Source organism: Desmodus rotundus, chromosome 4 (genome assembly GCF_022682495.2).
Source record: "Desmodus rotundus isolate HL8 chromosome 4, HLdesRot8A.1, whole genome shotgun sequence".
NCBI lineage: Eukaryota > Metazoa > Chordata > Mammalia > Chiroptera > Phyllostomidae > Desmodus > Desmodus rotundus.
This window is the reverse complement of record NC_071390.1, coordinates 157,962,397-157,986,660: the sequence shown is the minus strand read 5'-3', so window position 1 is coordinate 157,986,660 and position 24,264 is coordinate 157,962,397. Positions and strand designations below refer to the sequence as shown.

Here is a 24,264-nt window from a genome sequence, read left to right as displayed (position 1 = left end):
GGTATAGCCAGTTCTTCCAGCTGATTGGCCTGGATAAATCCTTCCCAAAGACCTGCCAACAGTAATCAAGGCTCAACTACAAGAGGAGTTGTACTCAGCCCACACAGAGGGACCACCTCAAGTACCCAGTTTGGGTGATAGGGGAGACAGGGCCACTGGACCCAACAGGCCATGCTTCCAAGGCAGGGAGTCATAGCAGCTCTACCTAATACACAGAAAAAACACAGGGAGGCCGCCAAACTAAGGAGACAAAGAAACATGGCCCAAATGAAAGAACAGATCAAAACTCCAGAAAAACTAAACATAATGGGGATGAGCAGTCTATCAGATGCAGAATTCAAAACACTGATTATAAGGGTGCTCAAGGAACTGAGTGAGTACTTCACCAGCATAAAAAAGATTCAGTCAGAAATGATGGATATACTAATGGAAATGAACAATTTGCAGCAAATCAACAGTAGAGTGGATGAAGCCAAGAATCAAACCGATATGGAACAGAAGGAAATAACAACCAAGCAGAACAACAAGAAGAAAAATTCCAAAAAAAAATGGGGATACTGTAAGGAGTCTCTGGGACAACTACAAGCACACCAACATTGGCATCATAGGGGTGCCAGAAGGAGAACGGAAAGAGGAAGAAATTGGAAATCTATTTGAAAAAATAATGAAAGAAAACTTCCCTAATTTGGGGGAGGAAATAGACGTGCAAGTCCAGGAAGCACAGAAAGTCCCAAACAAGATGGACACAAACAGGTCCACACCAAGACACATCACAATTAAAATGCCAAAGATACAGATAAAGAGAGAATCTTAAAAGCAGCAAGAGAAAAGCAGTAAGTTACCTACAGGGGAGTTCCCATAAGACTATAAGCTTATTTCTTAAAAGAAACTTTGCAAGCTAGAAGGGATAGGCAAGAAATATTCAGTCATGAAAACAGGGACGTACAGCCAAGATTGCTCTATCTAGCAAAGCTGTCAGTCAGAATCAAAGGGCAGATAAAGAGTTTCCCAGACAAGAAAAAACTAAAGGAGTTCATCATCACTGAACCATTATTATATGAAATGTTAAAGGGACTTATTTAAGAAAAAAGATCAAAACTATAAGTAATAAAATGGCAATTAACACATACCTATCAGCTATTGAATCTAAAAAACAAACTAAGCAAACAAGAAGAACAGAGACAGAACCATTGATATGGAGAGAATTTTGATGCTTGCCATATGGGAGGGAGTGTGTGAGAGAGTGGGTGAAAAAGTGAAGGGATTAAGAAGTACAAATAGGTAGTTACAGAATAGCTTTGGGGATGTGAAGTACAGCATAGCAAATGGAGTAACCAAAGAACTTAGATGCATGACCCATGGGCACGAACAATGGTGTGGGGATTGCCTGAGGGAGTGGGGGTTGCTGAATGGAGAGGAGCAAATGGAGGGAAAAACGGGACAACTGTAATAGCACAATGAATAAAATATTTTAAAAAACAAATTTTCAAATAGACTCTAGAGGTCTAAATATAAATGTCTCCACAGTTAGTTAACATGTGCAGCCTTTCTGAAGGCTGTCCTGCTGCCATTTCGGTGCACAGGTAGGTGCTCTAGGCACCCCAAGAAGAGTGTGCTTCTCATCAACCAGCACTTTGCTAGGCTTGATCTAACAAAGTAGCAATGTTTTAAACTATTTGGTTGGTTTCCATTATTAGGTACATAGTCATAATCAGGAAAAAGATAGAAACTATGTTGTTAAAAATAAAAAGCATGCCACTGATTGAAAAAATTTAACTATGCATCACCTCTCTCCTGTTTTGTGATTTAGAACATATCATTTCTCCGTACCTCAACTTTTTATATCTATAAAATGAAAAGCCTAGATTAACTGCTGTTTTGTTATTTTAATTTATTTTACAATGCTTCCTGATGCAAAACGTAGTTTTTCTTTAGGGAAGAACTATTTCAATGTCTTATGAGTTTCATTCTGTATGTTAAAAATTTCAGTGTTAAAATGTTTCTTTCTACAATGTTTGACAGAAAGCTTTAGTTAGACTTCCAATTGCTCAGGCTACTTTTAAGCCACTGGCTGGCAAATATTTTTGGGAGTAGAATCTGTCTTTCAAATGAAATGTTAACAAAAACCTCATATTTAAGGCAAATGGAGGTTCAAGTTTATTATGTTTACTTTAAATATAAGTTCAAGTTTATAATATTTACTTACTATAAATCAATGTAGGAGAATAAGTCTGTTTTCAAGATTATTTCTATGTTTTGTTTTGGTAGTCCAGTATGAAGAATATTCTGATTCACAAATAATATGAAAATAGTAACAGTTATTTTAACTACTAGAGCAATTTAATTGGAATCTCAGGAAACTTCAGTTAAATTGTTCAGGTAGTTTGCAGATAGGAGAAAAAATTTTTTCTAAGTTTAATCTGAAATATCAGCTACCAACCATTGACATTCTTGATCATAATTTTAAAAGTCAGGCAAGATCTAATTTTAAAAGTTAACCAAGGCCTAAATCTTATATTTTAAAATATTTAGTACAAAACTATCACAATTTGACATACTATTTCTTTTTTTATTCTAATAGGTACTGTCATGCAAAAGAAAGATGAGTTCTGAATCTTGCATGGTATTTAATTAAGCCAGGTGATATTTTTGAAAATTAAAACTTGAATTTCAAGTTTTGAAAACTTGAAAACTTGAACCATTTTGGGGGACCCCCTAAAGTCCTCCACAGAATCCAGTTCATAGAGTACAGTTTGAAGACCATTGCTTGAGATAATGAGTCTTCAGAAAGTGTTACTGATACAAGTTAGCCCTTAATAATAGCATAGTATAAATGTTGTTTGTACATCTGACATTTCCTAAAAATGAGACTTTCTAAAAGAATGAAAACAGGACAGAATTTATTTTTCCCCTCAAGCACTTATACCATATTATTCATGTGTGAAGTACCGTTCGAAGTATTTTAAATGTGATCATTAATAATCCTCTGGGGCAGGGCTTCTGGATTTTATGGATGATGAAATTCAGGCAGCTGGAGGTTAAATAACTTGTTCAAAATCACAAATGGTAAGTGATAAGTGGCAGGACCAGGATTCAAACCCAGAGTCCATGCTCACTACAGCACTTTTCACCATGAAGACCCGTGACTTCACCGTGAAGAGGGCAAGGTGCCTTGGAGCCTGTTGTAAAGTGTGTGTGCATGTGAGTGTGTGCATGTGAGTGTGTGCACGGACTTTTAATTAGTGGAATTTTCTAATTGTTGATGCCTTCTAATACTCTGTGATCAATATTTAGATAATTATTCCCTCAAGTTAAGATTAGAATAGTTTAATATTAAGAATATTAACACAAATAAGTAGTTTTTAATAGATAAAAAAGTTTCAAATAAATTTAAATTTTCATATTACAATATACCTTAAACTTAGAGCACAATATTGCTACAACCTTATAGCTGTTTAATATATCATCATCCTCTTATTTAGAAACCAGTTTGAGTGGCATTGTATACTTTAAATTATGGATTAAAATTATGAAATCTGTCTTTTAAATATGTATATTAACCAAATATAAATACTTAATGTTTTAATGGGCAGAAATTTGATACAGTTCAAATATTTCTTGGGACTATAAAGACAGTTAAATATTAACTAAGGCCTCTATAAATTAAAACTGTATTACCTTTAGTGTTCGCAATGAACTGAATTTATTACTTTAAAATAACCTAATAGAAAAATATCTATGAAGAGCTTCCCAAGTAAAAAGTAAGTACAAGAGGATTTTAGGCTTAATAAAAAATATTTAAATCTTCAAATATTTAACTTATTTTACATATATTTAGTGTAAAAGACTTTCAAATCTTTACTATATATTAGTTGATAATGAATTAAAATTGCCCAACACAACAATTAGCACATTAACATACCACATTCATATTAGATAACTTACGATACCCTTACCTGCAATCATTTAAATTAATGGAAGATCACTGTTTATATACAGTAAATATTAATTTATATACCACTGTTTCAAGCTCTCCTTTTATTCTCCTATTTTATCACTTCAGGCACATCCCAGATAACTGTTCCCTGTACACTGCTCATTAATGTAACTATGTGTCCTGGTTCCTTAGTGGGTGACCCCGTGCAAGTCCCTTAACCTCCATGAGCTCCAGGGTCTTCGACTGTGAAACAGGGATACAGTTGGTTTCTCATAGCATCTCTGTGATGATTAGATAAATACCTGTGAAGTGCCTTACCTGTGGTAGGTGCTCAGAGAAGGTTAGTTTCTTTCCTTTATAACAAACTCTTATTTTGGTTACTGAAGACATAAGGCATGGTTTATTTATACACCATATTTTCTATATTCTAAGACACATTTTAACACCTCTAAAAATGCAGTGCACCTTACAATCAGGGGTGATGTGTCAAGCAGATGGCAGCTGTGAAACAGTTGTCATTGCTTTCATGTGAGCTTTCTTATGTGTACATGGTGATATCTGATGTATACGTGTATATGATATACACACGTCATTCAATTGATAGCATACCGCTTTTCTAATGAAACACAAATTAACAGTGCGTCTTATAATCAATGGCACTTTAAATTCAAAGAAATACTGTAAGAATAACCTCTTTGTCTTAAGCATAGCACTGTTTCTTTTTTACCACTCTGTGTGTTCTTTTTACAGACTTTATGCAGTTGGTGGTCGTGATGGAAGTTCTTGTCTCAAGTCAGTAGAGTGTTTTGACCCTCATACTAATAAGTGGACACTTTGTGCACAAATGTCAAAAAGGAGAGGGGGAGTGGGAGTAACCACCTGGAACGGACTGCTGTATGCTATTGGAGGGCACGATGCGCCCGCATCCAACTTGACTTCCAGACTCTCAGACTGCGTGGAAAGGTAATTTCTTGTGAAGGAAAACTAGGAATAAAAGGAACAGGTATACGCCTCTGACAGTTTCAGAAAGATTAGTAATTCTTTATTATGCATCCACGACTTGCAGCTTTCCTTAGGGGCTCTGTAAGTACTGGGTTGTCTGCTCTGGCCATCTCGGTCGGTCTCCTCAGAGCCTCCTCAGGTTCTCCTCTATCTTATAACTGCCTACTAAACCTGACTTTAGAATTGGCTATATAATTTATTAATTGAATCATAAGGAAAACATTGTATACTATTTTGTACTGGTCACTGTACCTAATGAAAGAAAAGGAGCCCCATGAATTTCAGAGATAATGAATTAGGGGCTGGAAGCTAAATAAGAGAAAAGGGGTGGAGCATTCCTAACATATTTTGATATAAAATGAAATAATAAAATAAAAGGTTCATGAGGCTTAGAAGCTTTATCAAGTCATCCAAACTGGCCTCATGAAACTCAAGCATGGGGCCAGGTAAGGAAATCTTACATCAGCAGAAGAGTTGTACAGTAGTTCAGGCTGCATCATTTGTGTTCAGTCTAGTTCAAGGAATAGAGAAAATTGAGTGGATTTAGGCGAGCCAATAGGAGCACATATGAACATTCCAGAGCAGAAAGGAATATGACTCATTCAGAAACTGAAAGGCAGCCACTATAGTGGAGAACCAAGTGACAGAGAGAGGGGCAGGAAAGGAGGAAGAGTAGGTTGGAGGCAGGGGTGGGTCATGTAAATTATTGAGGCTTTATTAAGAATTTTGGGGACTTCCAGTCAAGATGGAGGCATAGACAGACAGGCTTCACCTCCTTGCGCAACCACAGAGAGGATTACAACTGAACCTCAAAACAAATAACACCCAGAACTGTCAGAAAATTGAACTGTATGGAAGCCCGACAACCAAGGACTTAAAGAAGCCACTTTCATCCAGATGGGTAGGAGGGGAGGAGACATGGTGGGGTGTGGAGAGGCAGTGGTGGTGGTGGAACAGGTGGTCCCACATTCACATGTGGTAGATAAATATCAGGAGGGAACTTTGGGAGCATGTGGTCCCAGCCCCAAGCCAAACCACACAGGCCAGGGTTCTAGCTCTGGGAAGATAAATCCCTATAACTTCTTGCTGTAAAAATCAGTGGGGGTTGGGTTGGTGGAAGAAACTGTGGGATTCTCAAGAGACTCCTCTTAAAGGTCCCACAATGGACTTAGGACTCACACAGACCCACCTGCTCTGGGATTCAGCACCAGAGCAACAACTGGAAGGGCATAAGTGACATATGGGGAGAAGGGGAGAAAGTGAAGTGACTGGCAACAGGACGAGTGCCAGGAGATAACCAGAGGCCAGGCAGAGGCATCGTCCCCTCTCTAAGCCCTCCCCCACACAGAGCCACAAAGCAGTGAAACAGGTTGCCCTGCCCTGGCGGTTATCTAAGGCTCCACCCGACAAAATTTACAGGTGCCTTTTCTACAACAGGCCACACCGCTAAGACAGGGAGTCATAGCAGCTCTACCTAATAATTCACAAACACAAGGAGGCTGCCAAATTGAGGAGACAAAGAAATGTGGCCCAAATGAAAGAACAGAACAAAACCACAGAAAAAGAACTAATAAAACGAAACAGAGACAACCAACCTATCAGAGGCAGAGTTCAAAACACTGGTGATCAGGATGCTCAAAGTGTGGCAACAACATAAAGGAGGAAATGAAGGTTACACTAAGTGAAATAAAGAAAAATCTACAGGGAACCAGCTGTGAAGGGAAGGAAGTCAGGATTCGAATCAGCAATTTGCAACTTAAGGAAGAAATAAACATTCAATCAGAACAGCAAGAAGAAACAAGAATTAAAAAACAAAAAAAACAAGGAGAGTATAGGAAACCTCTGGAACATCTCCAAATGTACTAACATCCTAATCATAGGGATGCCAGAAGGAGAAGAGGAAGAGCAAGAAATTGTAAACATATTTGAAAAAATAATGAAAGAAAACTTGCTTAATTTGACAAATGAAATACACATACAAGTCCAGGAAGCGCAGAGAATCCCAAACAAGTTGGATCCAAAGAGGGCCAAGACACATCATAATTAAAATGCCAAAGGTTAAAGATAAAGAGAGAATCTTAAAAGCAGCAAGAGAAAGGCAGAGAGTTACCTACAAAGGAGTTCCCATAAGACTATCGGCTGACTTTTCAAAAGAAACTTTGCAGGCAAGAAGGGACTGGGAAGAACTATTAAAAGTGATGAAAAGCAAGGACCTACATCCAAGCTTACTCTATCCAGCAAAGCTATCGTTTATAATGGGAGGGCAGATAAAGTGCTTCCCAGACAAGGTGAAGCTAAAGGAGTTCATCATCACTGAACCCTTATTATATGAAATGCTGAAGGGACTTATTTAAGAAAAAGGAAAAGATAAAAACTATGAACATTAAAGTGACAACAAACTCACAACTATCAACAACTGAATTGAAAAAAGAAAAAAGAAAAACTAAGCAAGTAACCAGAACAGGAACAGAATCATAGGTATGGAGATCATTTGGAGGGTTACCAGCTAGGAAGGCAAAGGGGGAGAAAGGGGGGAGATAGGTACAGAGATGAAGAAGCATAATTGGTAGGTACAAAATAGATGGGGATATTAAGAATAGTATAGGAAATGGAGAAGCCAAAGAACTTATATGCAAGACCTATGGACATGAACTTGGGAGGGGTAAGATTGCTGGAGGGCATGGGGGTCCTGGGTGGAGGGGGGCAAAGAGGGAAAAATTGGGACAACTGTAATAGTATAATCAATAAAATATATTTTAAAAAAGAGTTTTGGATAAAGAGCAGTGGGAATTTAGTGTATATATGTGTGTTGTTCACACATAGAAATTAGAAATTAGAAATAAATTAGAAATAACTAAAAAGAATCAAAAGTGAAATGAAGGTTTGTTGGTGACAATGATTGCTTTCTGTGAAATAAACAGAGTTGGGTTTTTTGGGTTTTTTTGTTTTGGGGTGGGGTTTTTTTTGAGAAAGAAGGAATGTTACACCTGCATTTAATCTGTATTGGGGAGAAAATAATTCAGACTATGCTTATTGCATGTTATATATTGAGAAAAGGAATATGGGAGCTTTTACGCACTTTGCCCCATAACTTACCGCACGCTCACCATTGTACTGCACACTTACAGTGAAAAGTTGTTCATTGATATGAGAGGTATTAGAAGCAACATAGGTCATCTAAGCATGTGTCTGATCTTAGATACACAGTTTAGTCGGTTCTAATAGCTATACTTCATGAAAGGTACAGGAAGGTCCACAAATGCACTGCCACCATAATTGAAGCTGTAAGTTATCTTGCATAGATCTTCACATACTGGTTTTCTCAGATTTCCAGTAAGCAATCTACAACCTCAAGCAGTTTTCAGTATTTACACTAGCACATTTGAAAAGTTTTAGTGTTATGCATCTGCTAAATGAATCTGTAATATAAGTAAAAATTTTCAGGAGAATATTGATATTGTTCTCTATATTATATTCAAATGTACTTTATATAGCAGATAATAAGACAAGATAGGCTTAAAGAACAAAACTATTTTTACATAAAATATTATGAGAACAGGGTCAGCTCCAGTTCTAAAATTTTCTTTCAGGTATGACCCCAAAACAGATATGTGGACTGCAGTGGCATCTATGAGCATCAGCAGAGATGCGGTGGGGGTCTGTTTACTTGGAGATAAGTTATATGCCGTTGGAGGGTATGATGGACAGACTTATCTTAATACGGTGGAGGCTTATGATCCCCAGACAAACGAGTGGACCCAGGTATGTCGCTTCATTTTCACTATTCACTTACTCTGTTTTTTAAAATATTTTAAATTTAAGCATAGTTGATATTCAGTCTTATATTGGTTAGTTTCCTTTGTACAATATAGTGATTGGACATTTTCACACAATACAATGTGACCATCTCACTAATTCTAGTAATCATCTGTCACCATGTGAATTTATCACGGTATTATTGACTGTATCCCCTTTTCTTTTTCATCCATTCCCTCACCCTCTCCCGTCTGGTAACCAGCTATCATTTTGGTCTCTATTTAGGAGTCTGTTTTTGCTTTCTTTGTTTGCTTATTTTGTTTTGTTTTTGGAGCCCACATATAAATGAAATCATACAATATTTGTCTTTCTCTGCCCAACTTATTTCACTTAGCATAATGTCCTCTAGATCAGGGGTGTCAAACTCATTTTCACCGGGGGCCACATCAGCCTCGCGGTTGCCTTCAAAGGGCCGAATGTAATTTCAACCCCGTAACAATTAAGGAGTAGTTACATTTTACAGTCCTAAAATTATTTCGTTGATTATTTCAGCCACTACCAGCCTTAACCAAAAGCAGGAGGTGCCTGCATTGTATTTAATTCTCTAAGCTAAACTTTCTAGCTGGTTGTCATGACATGTACTGTTCACAGTGTAGAGACTAAGTGTATTGGGTGTTCTGAGAAAAGCTGCTAATTACAAACAGATTCTTTAATTTAAATGACTTAGAGGTCACTCCTAGAATATTGTAAGTAGATAATGGCGTTAAAATCGATTATTTGTTCGAGGAGATAGAGCAGTGATCAAAACAATGGATTCAGATAGAGAATAACCGAGAATTCTCTATAGCTGAAGTCCGATGTGTTTTTAAAATCCTCTCATTGGTACAAAGCAGACTTTCTTAATACTACATATTAGTCACTCTTTCCTAAATGCTAATGTTTTATTTCTCTTAGGTCAAATGCATAGATTGTTAGTATGCTCAAAGTAGTCCTTCTTTGAAAACTATTCTTTCTACACTTTTATTTTCACTATTAATTGCCTAGTGTCTAGGGTACATTTTTTTTAAAAAAGGAAAATAAGTGAGAGATTTAAGAGTTGTTCCTTATCCATAATACATTTATCTTCCTACACTTAGCGCCCCACACTTCTCGCTCACTGGCATAGAGTTTATTGCTGAGGTTTGTTTCCACTCCTGGGAGTTGAATGGATTGTGTTTATCATTTATTTACTCTGCTAAAAAGCAGTGGGTGTGTCTAGACCTTTCAGTTATGCACAGAGAAGGCAATTAGTGAGTGGGAAGCTCCTGTTCCCTCTGGAGGAAGCAGACCCCAGGCATGCAGCTACGTGCTCTGAGATAATGCTTCTCTTACAGGGCCTCTCAAGGTAACACTTGATATTTTCTCCATATGGCTCACAAAGTTGCTTTTAAATATTTGGCATTTCCTCACATCTCTGTTGCACGTCATTTTGCCCAAAACATGATGCTTCATGTAGAACAGTTCCTAAGCTATTAAAAAAACACCTTTTTTGCAATATATATAAATATTGAATCATTATATTGTATACCTGCAATTAATATAATGCAGTATATCAATTATATCTCAATTAATAAAAGAGAAAAAATCGCCTTTAAAGAGAAGTGGCTAATACATAATTGTGTGATGAACCCATGTGTTTGGGGTTTCTATGAAAGTTTGAACTCAAAAGCATTATGTCAGTGAAATAAGCCATTTGGTGAAAGACAAATACCATATGATCTTACCTATAAGTAGAACCTAATCAACAAAACAAACAAGCAAGCAAAATAGAACCAGAGACATTGAAATAAAGAACAGACTGATGGTAACCGGAGGGGAGAGGGGAAAGGGATAATGGGGAAAATAAGAGGAAGGGTCGGTCATCAAAGAACTTGCATAGAAGACACAGGGACAGAGCCAAAGGGGGTAGGATCAAGGGTGGAAGGTGGGGATGCGGGGGGGTGGGGGGCATGGTGGGGTGGAAACAAAGACAACTGTTCTTGAACAGCAATAAAAGATAATAATAATAATAATAAAAGGAAGTTTAACATCAGGAGCGGGGCTTGGGGGAAGGGACCAGGCCAGCAGTAGGCCTGGGGCAGCAGCTCTCTGCCAATAAGCATGGGCTATTTCAGTGTTGGCGAACTGGTCTAGTTAGTATTATCAACATTTTTACCTGCAAATGCAACATATATGTCTTCTTGTTTCTCTTTAGGTTGCTCCACTGTGCCTAGGAAGAGCCGGGGCTTGCGTTGTGACTGTAAAATTATAATTCAGTGTTTTGGTTCCTAACTGAAGATATCCTCTTCTTTTATGAATTTAGTACATTTATCCTACTATCAATGGGGACATTTTTAGTAAATTTGCAGCACCACATTCCTGGGCACAAAGTGCCTGATCTGAAAATGAAAATTTTAAAACAAGGGAGGATGAACCAGAATCACATACTTTCATGTCTTGGTAACTCAAAACCATAGCTGGTGATTATGAACATGTGTCCCTCACATAAAATGTGAGAACAAACACACTGCTCCTAAACACAGCCCTGTGTTAACTGGGAATTTCATAATAACTCAGAATTTCTTAATAAGCAAGCACATCTTACTCACCTTACCCAGATTTCTTTTATTACAGTACAAATACACCAGATAAAACATGTAACATTATGCTTTGGAACGTTTTCATTCATGATTTACAGTAATTTTTATTCATTCGTTTGCTTAAACAAACATTCGTTTGTTTAAACACACCACTCTTTTAATGATACACTAAGTACTATGCCATTTAGTTTTTTCAGAAATAGCTGTATTATATGGGCTTTGGTTGCAGATTTTATTTCTAAAATTGGGTTAGTCAGTGAATAAGAAAAACATTGAAGAGTTAAAACAATAATTACCAAGTAAAAACTTGGTATGATCATTGGGGTTTATTTAAATATTCATCCTATTACATCTAGATTACATCACATTCTAGGAAGAATGTGTTACGATAGTCTCAAATTGGAATTGAAAATGGTGTTTTGCATTAAGATATGCAAATTCATGTAGAGAAAATAAATGTTATATATCCTGTAATGTCCTTTCACCTAACATGTATTTAATTACATGAATTTGTTTTGTAAGAGATGTTTTGACTTTGTCTTTTGATACTGACAAAACTGGTTGAATACTCTGAGGTTTTCAAATCTGCGTCTGCCTCCCCGGCCTCGTTTCTACGTTTCACCCGTTAATAACCCTTCATGCTCCTTTGTAATCAGTTTGGGGGGAATAGGCTTACTGAGTGTTTGAAAAATAAGTTTAAAGTGTTTATTACCCAATGTTTTGTACATTTATAAACTCTAATTACATTTGTGAATGTTAATATTCTCAGTGAATTGTTTATTGTTTGCAAAAATGCACTGGGCAGTGACATTTTAAGATAAATCCTTTAAGGTATAAGTCATTAATTTATATCTTAATATAAAAATAAGTATAATCTAAATGCCCATCTTTTAAAATACAATGTTATGGTTAATGTGTTTTTGAAATTTATAATCAGGGTAGCCTTTATTTTAGTTGCTTTCTTTAAAAATTAAAAGAAACTTTTTTTTTTAGCTAATTTCAAATGTTCATGAAATGTTTCTATATTGTTTCTACCTTCGAAACCAAGAAACTGAGTACTTCTGTTCCCCCAAATAAAACCTGTAGTTATTTTACTCATGTGGCTAAGAAAATAATAGTGATGGTGACACATACATTAATATATTTCTTGTATTACGGATATGAATTCAATTATTTCCCTGACAAGGAGGGGTCAGCTGGAGTGTGGTTATGTATTTAGGGGAAGGGAGAGGAGAGGAAAAGGTATAAGGAACAAAACAAAGTTTCAAAAGCAGAAACATGTGAGAACATCATCCTTTCTCTGGAGGCTTAGACCTGTGATTTGAAAGGAAGTACTTGGACATATTTTGCCATGTACAATGCGCACCATATTTTTGGCCCAAACTTTAAGGAAAAAAATATTTTGTTTTAATTTTTTAATTCAATTATTTATTTATATTTAGAAACAAAACCAATTATCGTATTCCAGGGTATTATTTTGAATACTTTTAATACATAAGCATAAATAAAAGAATTAAAAACATTTACATAAATACAGAATTATTACTGCCCATGTGTAATACACATCCTTATTTTTCTCTCAAAAATTTGGGCAAAAAAGTGCACATTATACACGGCAAAATATGGTACTTGTGATCATTCCTTTGAACACTCAGCATCCACTCTCTGGTTCCCTGTGCCCACAGTGGAGCCAGACTCACGTTAAAGTAAAGGGACTGATTCCCCTCTCTAAGAACCTTCCTTTCTTTCTAGGGGTGTCCCACCCACAGCCAACAGGCCTCATGCAGCCCAGGATGGCTATGAATGCGGCCTGACACAAAATTGTAAATTATGCACCGATATTTTTTTTGCTCATCGGTTTTCGTTAGTGTTTGTGTATTTAATGTGTGGCCCAAGAAAACTCTTCTTCCAGTGTGGCCCAGAGACACCAAAAGGTGTGCAATTCATGAGAAGAACAGTCCTCTGATCTTCTCTCACTAAAAGGCCTCGCTGTTGCAGTTTTGTAGTCAGTGGGACCTGCTCTCCTGCATACTGCTAAAGAGAACCATTTCTTTCCTAGTGATAGAACATTGGCCAAACATTCCTTCTTCTCCTAGTCCAGTGTCCAATAAATCTAAAGGAAAATATGGCTCTTCCTTGTATCCATCATCCAACATTGCTACCTTGACTTACTATTAGTTTTTCCAATGAGATGTCTAGTTACTGTTTATTTTAACCCCAATTAATGACCATCTTATGAAAAATAGTATTTGGTAATAATTGTTGAATGCTTATTATGAACTAGGAACCAAGTTAATGCACTTTAAGTGATGAATGCACTTAACCCCCATAACAACCTTATGAGACAGGTTCTGTTATTCTTTTTACAGAGGAGGCCACTAGGGCACAGAGGGGTTAATAACCCCAAGGTTACATGTAGCAAGTAAGTGGCAGAGCAGGGTTTTAATGTGGGCAGTCTGGCTTAGGAGTCAACACTTATCATCCTGGCTTCTAGGTAGAATAAGAGGTTTCATTTTATGTGGAGAAACATTCGTTTTGGACAAAAGACAAATGAACTTTATGCTTTTTAGAAGTAAAATTTATACCAGTCACACCCCTATTAGAGTATTTGGAACTCAACCCCTTACAACGTAACTGGCATGCCAAGACAAAAGAATATGGCCCAAATGAAAGAAGAAATCAAAGCTCCAAAAATAGAACTAAGTGATGAAGAGATAGCCAACCTATCAGATGCAGAGTTCAAAACACTGGTAATCAGGAAGCTCACAGAAATGGTTGGGTGTGGTCACAAAATAGAGGAAAATGGGAAGGCTATGCCAAGTGAATAAAGAAAAATATACAGGAAACCAAGAGTAAAGGGAAGGAAACTGGGACTCAAATCAATGATATGAAGCAGAAAGAAGAAATAAACATTCAACCACAACAGATTGAAGACACAAGAATTCAAAAAAATGAGGAGAGGCTCAGGAACCTCCAGGACAACTTTAAACATTCCAACATCTGAACATAGCGGTGTCAGAAGGAGAAGAGGAAGAACAAGAAGTTAAAACATAACAAAGGAGAACTTCCCCAATCTAGCAAAGGAAATAAACTTCCAGGAAATCCAGGAAGCCCAGAGTCCCAAAGAAACTGGACCCAAGGAAGCACATACCAATGCATATAATTACATTACCCAAAATTAAAGATAAGGAGAGAATCTTAAAAGCAGCAAGAGAAAAGGAGACAGTTACCTACAAAGGAGTTCCTATAAGGCTATCATCTGATTTCTCAAAAGAAACCTTGCAGGTAAAAAGGGGCTGGAAAGAAGTATTCGAAGTCATGAAAGGCAAGGACCTATATCCAAGATTACTGTATCCAGCAAAGCTATCATTTAGAATGGGAAGGCAGATAAAGTGCTTCCCAGATAAGATAAATTTACAGGAGTTCATTACCACCAAGGCTTTATTATATGAAATGTTAAAGGAACTTCTCTAAGAAATAGAAGATAAAAAATATCAACAATAAAATGACAACAAATTCACAACTATCAACCACTGAACCTAAAAACAAAAAACAAAAAAAACTAGAAAAAAAACCAAACAACTAGAACCGGAACAGAAATGGAGATCACATGGAGGGTTATCAGCAGGGAGGGAGAGGAAGGAGAATGGAGGAAAAGGAATGACAAGCATAAATAGTAGGTACAAAATAGATGGGGAGGTTAAGAATAGTATAGAAAATGGAGAAGCCAAAGAACTTATATGTAAGACCCATAGACATGAACTAAGGTGGGCGGGGGTGGGGGGTGGGGGGGGATGCTGCTGGAAGGGGGAGTGCAGGGTGTAGGGGAATGAAGAGGAGAAAAATAATAATAAAAACAAAAAAGAAAATTTTGGTTCCTTAGTATTGGGGGGAAATTGTGCTTAAATATCTTATGGAATTTTATATACATTTTGCTTAAGAAAAGTAAATGTAAGAAAGCATGACATACATTTCAAGTTTTGTAAATATTAGATAAATTGCACAGCATTTTGGATGACTGAACCACAAACATTTATTCATCAAAAATAAGCTTTATTGCCTACAAATTACTCTACATAAAATGGACAGATTCCTAGAAACAAGCAAATTCCAAAAAGTGACTCAAGAAATTAAAAATCTAAGTAGATCAAGAAATTAAAAATCTGAGTAAAGGGATGGAATCAAAAATCTCCCAACAAAGAAAGTACAGAACCAGATGGGCCCATGGAGGAATTCTATCAAACATTTAAAGAATCGACGCCAATTCTTCTTAGTCTTCCCCCCAAAAAAGAAGAGGAGGTAACACTTCCTAATTCAGTCTATGAGGCGAGCATTACCTTGATACCAAAACTAGACAAAGATTATACACCACGACAAGTTGAAATTTATTTCTGGAGTACAGGAGTGGTTCAACACAAAAATCAATCAGTGTACTATACCACATTAATGGAATGAAGGGAGCAACACCTAGAAGAATCTAGAATGGTAACATGAAAATAAAGCTCTTTGTTATTAAAAATAGAATAAAGAGAAAAATAACATTTCAATAGATAAGAAAATGAATTTGACAAAACCTAATACCCTTTCATGGTAAAAACACTAAGCAAACTAGGAAAAGAATGTAATTTTCTCAACCTGTTAAAAGGCATTCATGAAAAACCCACAGCCAGCCATATACTAAATGGTAAAAGATTGAAAGCTTTTCCTCTAAGATCAGAAAAATGCTCACTTACAACACTGTTAGGCAACATTTTACCAGAAGTTCTACAAGAGCAATTAGGCAAGAAAAATAAATAAAGGAAATCCCAATTAGAAAGAAAGAAAACTATTGGCAGTTGATATCCCACATATTAAAAATCCTCAAGAATCCAACCAAAAAAAAAAAAAAAACCCTATTAGAGCTTATATATTCAGTAATGTTAACAATACAAAAATCAACATACAAATGTCAGTTGATTTCTATACACTGACAAAAAGCTGAAAAAAAATTCTGAAAACAATTTTATTTACAATAGCATCAAAAAGAACAAAATACTTGGGAATACATTCAACCAAGGAGGTGAAGTGTTGTACACTGAAAAGAATCAAACATTGCTGAACGAAATTAAAGGAGACCTAAATAAATGTAAAGACACCCCATGTTCATGAGCCAATAATGTTAAGATGGCAATATTCCCCAAGCTGGTCTACAGATTCAGTGCTATCCCTATCCAAAACCTAATGGCCTGTGTTTTTTTGCAGACATTGGAAAAGCTGATTCTAAAATTCATATGGAATTGAAGGGATCCAAAAGAGTCAAAACAATCTTGAAAAAGAGCAAAGTTGGAAGAGTCACATTTTCCGATTTCAAAATTCGTTACACAGCTACAGTAATGAAAACAGTGTGGTGCTGATGTTAAGGATAAACATATAGGCCAATAGCATAAAACAGGAAGTCCAGAAATACACTACGATAAATTGATTTTCAACAAGGATGCCAAGACCATTCAACGGAAAAAGAATAGTCTCTTCAACAAATGGTGCTGAACAACTGGGAGGAAGAGACCTTGAGGAATGACCACTTACTAAGTAAGGAGTTGCCAGGTGATGAAAACATTCTGGAACTAATTAGTGGTGGTGGCTACACAACATGGTGAAGGCACCAAATGTCACATATACTAAATTTTATGGATATTTTACAACAGTAAAGAGCTTTATTTAGGTACATCAGAAATTGTTATTTAAATGTCATAACAATAAGCATTTTATATATCACTAGGATTAAAACTGCATTTATAGCCATCTCAAAGACAATTTTTTAAATGTGATTTGCAAGTAAATGAATTTAAAAGTCTGACAGAAGGACTCTTTAGATCTTAATTCTAGTGTAAAAAGAGTGAAACAATGAAAGACAGAAGGGGAAAGTTTGGTTGGGTGCTCTTCCCCAGTGCCTGGTACTTAACAGCCATTCCATAAATGTTTGCTGAAAGTCAAGATAGATTTTGTTTTATAAACCCTCGATAGTGTTTGGAATTGTTGGCAATATCTCAACTCTTACTCAGGAACAAATATTTGGTAAAATGATAATTTTACTGTGACTAGATTATTAATTCACATGGAATATTTTCATTCTATTTGAGTTTTTAATTAGAGTAAAAAAATCAAATGCTGTAAAATATTAAAGCCTACTTTTGGCATTTCATGCTTCCATATCTCAAATACCTTTATCTATCTAAGAATGCACCAACTCTCCCAGGAGAGACCCTTACTTGAAAGGCCTAAGAAAGTATTATATCTATTATAATGGTAAAATAAGGCCCAAGCAACTCTGACACCTTGTGTTTCTCTTTATGAAGTACTGATCGATACTTCATGAGTAGCCGTGATGATCACCCTATTTTCACTAGCCCTGGGTAGTTATTTCCTTTGAGCTAGTGAGGTCCATCTAGAAAGCGAAGCCAGGGGAGCTTAGGAGGCATATTCAGTGCCCTCGGTGTTTGCCCAGGCTGAAGTTGATTCCATTTGATGACATTTCTTGGTAGGTAATAAACAATTATATTTAATTGAAGTAACTAAAATAGTTTTATATTAGAGAATGAATATTACTTATATAATATTTATGCCTTAAAAATACTATAAGTTGGGAAGGCCAACAATGGCTCCATGACTATTTGGTTGTGCTGTAAGTGATGGTGTACTCAAGATATTAAAGTTACCGCGATGACACTATGTTTCAAAACTAGACAGATTGTTTATCTTTTTCTGAGTGAAGCCTATTCATAAAACGTCTATTGTTATTTTATAAGATAGTAAAATATTCTACTTGAAATTAAGGAGAATCAATTTTTTGTATATTCAGTATTTTTAAATTAAATTGATTGGGGTAACGTTGGTTAATAAAACTATGTAGGTTTCAAATGTGCAATTCTATGATGCATCATCTGTATATTGCACTGTGTGCCCATCACCTAAAGTCAAATCTTCTGTCACCTCATATGTGACACCCTTCACCCTTTGCTAACCCCCAGTGTCCTTCTTCCCTTTGGTAATTGCCCTGTTGTCCGTGTCTATGAGTTTTCGTTTGCTTGTCTATCTTGTTCATTTGTTGCTTTCAGTTTTATTTAAAGCTACACTTCTTCAAAAGAACATATGTGCACGACCCATGGACATGGACAACAACGGTGTGGGGACTGACTGTTGGAATAGGGGGGCAGGCTGGGTGGAGAGGGGCAAAAGGAGGAAAAAATGGAACAACCATAATAAAATAAACAATGTTTAAATAAAAATAAAGTTATGTATCTTCATAAATCTACATGATAAACTGAGCAGTTCAAAAGAAATAAGTGGAGTGAATTTTGTGGAAGGAAAGAGGTCCTTGATGAGTGGTAGCAGGAGCAAGGATGTTGGAGAGAAGCTGTCATTCAAAGAGCTGTCTCTGTGTCAGCGACAAGAATAGCTGTGCCGTGTGAGAGCTTCAGAGAAAGAAAATGCTAGGTAATAAGTCTGACCTACTAGGTCTGACCTAGGCAAAAGCTGACCTACTTTGTATGATACTGTGTCAGAAACTCAGTAGCAAAACTGCAGAGGACTGAGGGAGTGAAATAATCCAATTGAGATTCCATTTACTCAGAAACTTTCTGATCAGTAAGGCATTGAGCAAAACACTAGGGAGACTTAGAATCTTACACAATAATAAATCATAAAGATGGACAGACAATGTTAGTTCCTTAAGGGCACATACTGGGGTATATTTTTGTATCTCCCGAAGCACTTAACATTTTATTCACTGTTATATCTTCACAGTAATAGGCTCTCACTAATTATTGGTTGAATGTAAATATGAAATAAACTTGGTCTTTAAGGTAAGTCACCTCTGAGTTATGGGAATGCGGATTTACAGTATTACAGATTCTGAGACACAGAGCAAAAAGAATCCGTGAGGTTTCCTTGTTCACATATCAGGGTGTGTGTGTGTTTGGGGGTGGGTAATGAATTTAGGAGGGTTGATAAGCAAGAGCATGGGAAGTGAGAAAGCCAGAGATATGCAGGAAGTGAGGAGGCTGGCGGCAGCATCACATACACACAGAGGAAGCTAATGTACTGTTCTATTCAAATCAGGGATAACAGTTACATCTCCTTCCTGTACATGACTTTAACATGACATGGGGAAGCTCCAGATGGCCATACGGTCAGGGATGCAACCTGCAGGCCAGCCCCCACACACTCCATCTACCTGCTCTTCCCTTCTGACCTTATTTAAGTAGCCACATGGACTTACAGCTAAGATGTATTAACAAAAGTTATTTAAGAAGATTTTTGTGATGGTCTAAAATGAAAAGTAGCTTTTAAAAACATAGACAAGAAGATAAATAATGAGATAGATTGTGACTGTAGGAGAATTCAGAGGAAAAGTGTGATAACTAAAATAATAGAAATGAGAGTCCCTACAATAGTGCACCCCAAATAAAACATTAAACTGATTATAGACAGAAACACATTTTCAGAAATTAGTTCAGTTTAGTCTAGCAAACATGCTTAGTACCTATAAGGTACAAGTTGAAGAATGCAATAGTTTTATTAACTGACTGCCCAACATAACTTTATAATACTTTTCTCCTACAGATTTTGGTTGCCTGTTTTATTAATCACTGCTTCATGTGGCAACAATTTTATGATATTTTCTGTAGAGAGAATAGAAAGGTAGAAAGGGAATTCACTTTTCTCTAGCACGGTTAATGATAATTTGGGGGGGGTTATTTGATAGTTTAGAAAAAGTCACTTTCACAACTCATTTTTGGTAATATCATGTAAATTTTTAGGTTTAGGGAAAACACATCAAGTTGCTCTCACACATTAGCTCTATCTCCTCACTTTTCCCATACTTCTCTGCTTTCTCTGCTTTTAGGACATATTTCTATCATGATTCCGACCCCTAGCCCTTCACCTTTATAGCATGACCTAAGCCAGGACAGTTGGCAATAACTTAACTTTGGGGGAGGAGCTGAAAATTGACCACTGATTTTGGCAATGAGCAGTTTCTATGAAGTATAAGCATTGTACCTTGGTAAATGTTTAACAATGGACTCCCTGTGTGAAAAACGTCTCTAACTTGTAGAATTTGCCAATTCCAATGGTGTAAATACTCCCATCAGGTAACAATATCAAGCTACCAACATTTCCATTGCTAAATGCTGAATTGCAAAGACACGCACACAAGCAGCTCTCATGAGCCAGCATTGCTGGGCCCCAGCACACCATTGGGAAGAGGAAAGAAGAGCTAGAGTGTACAGCCTTGAGTAAAAAAAAACAGAGAAGTGAATGGAGTACTTCTTTCCCATTGAAAACATGAGGAATCTGAGAGAGGTCTGATGGGACTGTAATTTTATTGATTCACATCCCCCCCAAATAAATCTTATTTCTTTTTAAATCACCTTAAAATACAGATTTGTGATTGCCAAAAGCTAGCAATCACAAATCTGTATTCTACCTCTATGAATGTACCTATTCTAGATTACTTCATATGAATAGAATCATATGATTTGTGATTCTGTGGCAAGTTTCTTTCACTTAGCATATTTTCAGTTTATCCATGTTGTAGCATATAATGTATGAACACTTCATTCCTTTCCATGGCTGAATAACATCCCATCATACATGTATATTACAATTGGTTTGCCCACGGACATTTGGGTTATTTCAACTTTTTGGCTACTGTGACTAGTGCTGTTATAAACATACATGTACAAGTATTTGAGAACTTGTTTCAGTTCTTTGGAGTATATATGTAGGAGTGGAATTGCTGGGTCATTTGGTAATTCTATGTTTAGCATTTCGAGGAATTACCAAAATGGTTTCCAAAGCAACATTCATTTCTCTTTCCTGTGCATAGGTTTTCTTTTTAAGAGAAGCAGCTATTTGCTTTCAGCAACAAAACAGAAATGCCACTCACTTCCTTGGATTTGGCATACTCTAAAATAAATAGAAAGTTTTCAATTCTGGCTGTGTACCACAGAGTTTAAAAGAAAAGGAAGAAAGGGAAGGAAGGAGGGAGAAGGAAAGAAGGAAGAGAGGGAGGAAGGGAGGAAGAGGGCCAGGCTCCATCTCTAGAAGTTGTTTCAATAAATCTGGGTTGAGCCACCCCAGGTGACCCCAAGTAACTCCAATAGCAGCCAGGATCAAGAACTACTATTCTATATGAACTCAAGGAAAGTAATGCAAAAATTTTCCCCTTGAGAATAGAAATCATTAAATTGTAATGAATCTAGATCTAATTTTAATTTCTTAATTTCTTTGTCTATTTGATTCATAGCCATGTAACTGCACCTAGAATTATGCTTGGCACAGAAGTGGACAGAAATAATTGGCTTAATGTTGAGTATCCAATTTTATTTTAAGCTTAAAATTAGTGATATTTGACAGTAATTAATAATCTTTAAGTGACATTAATATATTTAGCTACTGATACGAGTTAGGAAATCAAAGGGCAACATCTCCAATTTAGGATCCCCTAATCAGATGTTATTCTTGAATACACTATCTTTCCCCAGTTATTAACTGTTGTGTTTATTAGACTTCCTGTATAATATTGGCAGGGAATTATTTCCTCAAATGGCCATAATTTTAAAGTCTGAAGGTCTGATAAATTGGAGGTAAAAAGATAAGATGATCAAATACTGGCATTTACTGGAAATGTAGTGTGCAATAAGAAGCTCTCTATATTTATTTTTAAAACCTGCATCCTACCTAAATTTCCTAGTTTATTTGTTTTTAGTATTAAAGGTCATTATTTTTCATCCCCAGCCCGTTATCCCTCTTTCTCTTCACCTTGGAAACTGTCCTTTTTCTCTCTTTGGAAATACATTTTTCTGATATTACAGTAAGTTATGTTGTGTGGGTTTTTTTCAGTATTATTTTGACAAGCTTCATTCAATCCTTACCAGTTTTTATAGCAGATCCTGACAAAAATGCATTTTCCTAATGCCATATTTTTCCAAATAAATTATAGGTTATAGGTTTCTGAATATTGCCATAACAGCAGATATTTATACCTAAATAAGCAATCGATTTTAAGATCTATAGCTTTAAAAAAAATAGCTCTGTACATTCCAGAATTACCCCTTACACTTAAGTGCCTACGAGCCACTAGAGGCTTCGTATTACTCGGAGGCCGAAATTTACGCAGGGCTCACAGAGCCCGCTTCTCCCAGGCCACTCTCCAGCTCTCATCTGAGCAGTGCCCAACCAAGAAGCCAAGACGCAGCAAGGCCGCAGGGCCCAAGTAAACTCAGGACTCGGATTCCTTGGTGTCACGTGATCCCAGTCCAACGCTCCGACTCTCCTACTGGGAGCACCGCCCTTCAGCTGGTGCTACCTGATTGGCCACTGCTCTCGCGGTCTCCTGGGTGACGGGAACGCAGTAGCCTTCTTGGAGGAGACTAGCTGCGCCTGCGCACTTTCTGGATCGCGCCGCAGCTCTATCTTGGAGATGAAGGTAAGTAACTTACAAACCCCGGGAGGGCCGGACCACTGGTCTTTCCCTCAGCCCGCCAAACGTGGATTTGAGGATAGCGGTGAGGGACCCCCCCTTCCCATTCCTCGACTTCCGAGTGCGGGGACTGGGGAGAAGGATGACCAGGGAGGCAGAGAATAGGGGCGCAGTTGAAGGAGCGAGGGGAAAGGAAAGAAAATAGGAAAGAAAGCGGAGTTGAAGTGGTGCAGTGAGAGGAAACTCCGTCAAGGCCGGAAATGAGCACACTGGGTCCGTAGAGACCCCGAACTTCGCTCCTCGGAAGGAATGGGTCGTGTGACTGTGTTTGCAGGGTCGCAATAAAATCGACTCATTCAGGTGTCACAAGCTGCCTCATTTCTTACAGCAAAACCCCTGGCAAGCCACGCAACTGACCAGCGCCTTAAGCAGAGTGAAAAGCAGCCGAAGGCATAATGTCTAGCTGTACTGCCTGTACTTGGTCCTGTTTACAGACCATCTGGTGGCCAGTGTACAGTATTCACGCGGAAATCTGCACACGCAGGTTTAGACGCTCATGAGCGTCGTTCTCTGCATGCACGGTTTCCAGGCGTGGGCTTCTGGTGCACCCTACTCCTGGTCACTGGCTGCAGCTCCTTCACCTTCCCGCTTTCCCGCAGCAATACCCCCATGCCCTGATCCGGCAAAGAAATGGAAGCTTAATTTAAAGATTATTTTATACGTCCTAATGCTTCCTCGAGGCTAGTAGTGTGGAAATTAGAATTGACAGACTGGTTATCACAACTTGCGTATCTGAAGCTCTTCATGACTTATGAAGTATCTGAAAGTGAGGAGATATTAGTATTCCTGTTTTAAAGTTGAGAAATCTGTGCTGGAGGCAATTTAAGCGACTTCCTTTAAGCCCTACAGGTAATGTAAAAAGCAAAATTGACCGGTAAATCTTGGTTTTCTGGTTGTGAAGTTAGCACCATTTCCACTGCACCATATATGGAGCATCTATATAGCTCCTTTGAAGAAAAATAGCATTAAGATCCCATGGCAGTCTACCACGAAGCTAGTGAAATTTAACTTTAAGGATCCCTCTTTTGCATGAAGGAATTCTAGGGCAATGTAGTCACAAAATTGCACAAGTTAGGTGCTTTTATACTCTTTTTCTTTAAGGGTGTCTTCATGTACCACAAAATTGGACATGCCTGTGATTGTAGCACACTTCTGTTTTCAATAGTGGCGGATTTCATCTCTTTACCATATGAAATACCTATTGATTAGTGGTTAATTTTGAGCATTGGAAGAATTGCCACTGAGACATTTAAGGCACCCATGGTAGTAGGTAAACTTCATATGCTTAATATGGACACCATTGTTTAATCTGTAATTAACCTAATATTAAAATCTAAATTTTTTTCATTTATGTTCTATGTTCCTAGGTGTTTGATCAGCACTGTTTGATATGAATATGTGAGCCAGTATAATTAAAAAATTTTCAT

The 24,264-nt window shown here is 37.2% G+C and overlaps 2 protein-coding genes across 8 annotated transcripts in view; both read left to right on the top strand.

Annotated features, from left to right (window-relative positions):
* KLHL5 (kelch like family member 5) overlaps positions 1-13,235 on the top strand; it is a 65,700-nt gene extending 52,465 nt beyond the window's left edge. For 5 of the 6 annotated variants that reach the window (XM_024573786.3, XM_024573785.4, XM_053923324.2 and 2 more), the window contains 3 exons: positions 4,688-4,900; positions 8,530-8,701; positions 10,929-12,708. In XM_024573786.3, coding sequence (XP_024429554.2) covers positions 4,688-4,900; positions 8,530-8,701; positions 10,929-10,985 — 442 coding nt within the window. In that variant the 3' untranslated portion in view covers positions 10,986-12,708. Of the gene's footprint in view, positions 1-4,687; positions 4,901-8,529; positions 8,702-10,928 lie in introns of all 6 variants that reach the window. The other variant, XM_045182972.3, reaches the window with a different exon arrangement.
* A 9,411-nt stretch (positions 13,236-22,646) lies between these two features.
* WDR19 (WD repeat domain 19) overlaps positions 22,647-24,264 on the top strand; it is a 70,145-nt gene continuing 68,527 nt past the window's right edge. Inside the window, exon 1 of one of the 2 annotated variants that reach the window (XM_024573713.3) lies at positions 22,647-22,783. In XM_024573713.3, the coding sequence (XP_024429481.2) occupies positions 22,778-22,783 (6 nt within the window). In that variant the 5' untranslated portion in view covers positions 22,647-22,777. The remainder of the gene's footprint in view (positions 22,784-24,264) is intronic. The other variant, XM_045182608.2, reaches the window with a different exon arrangement.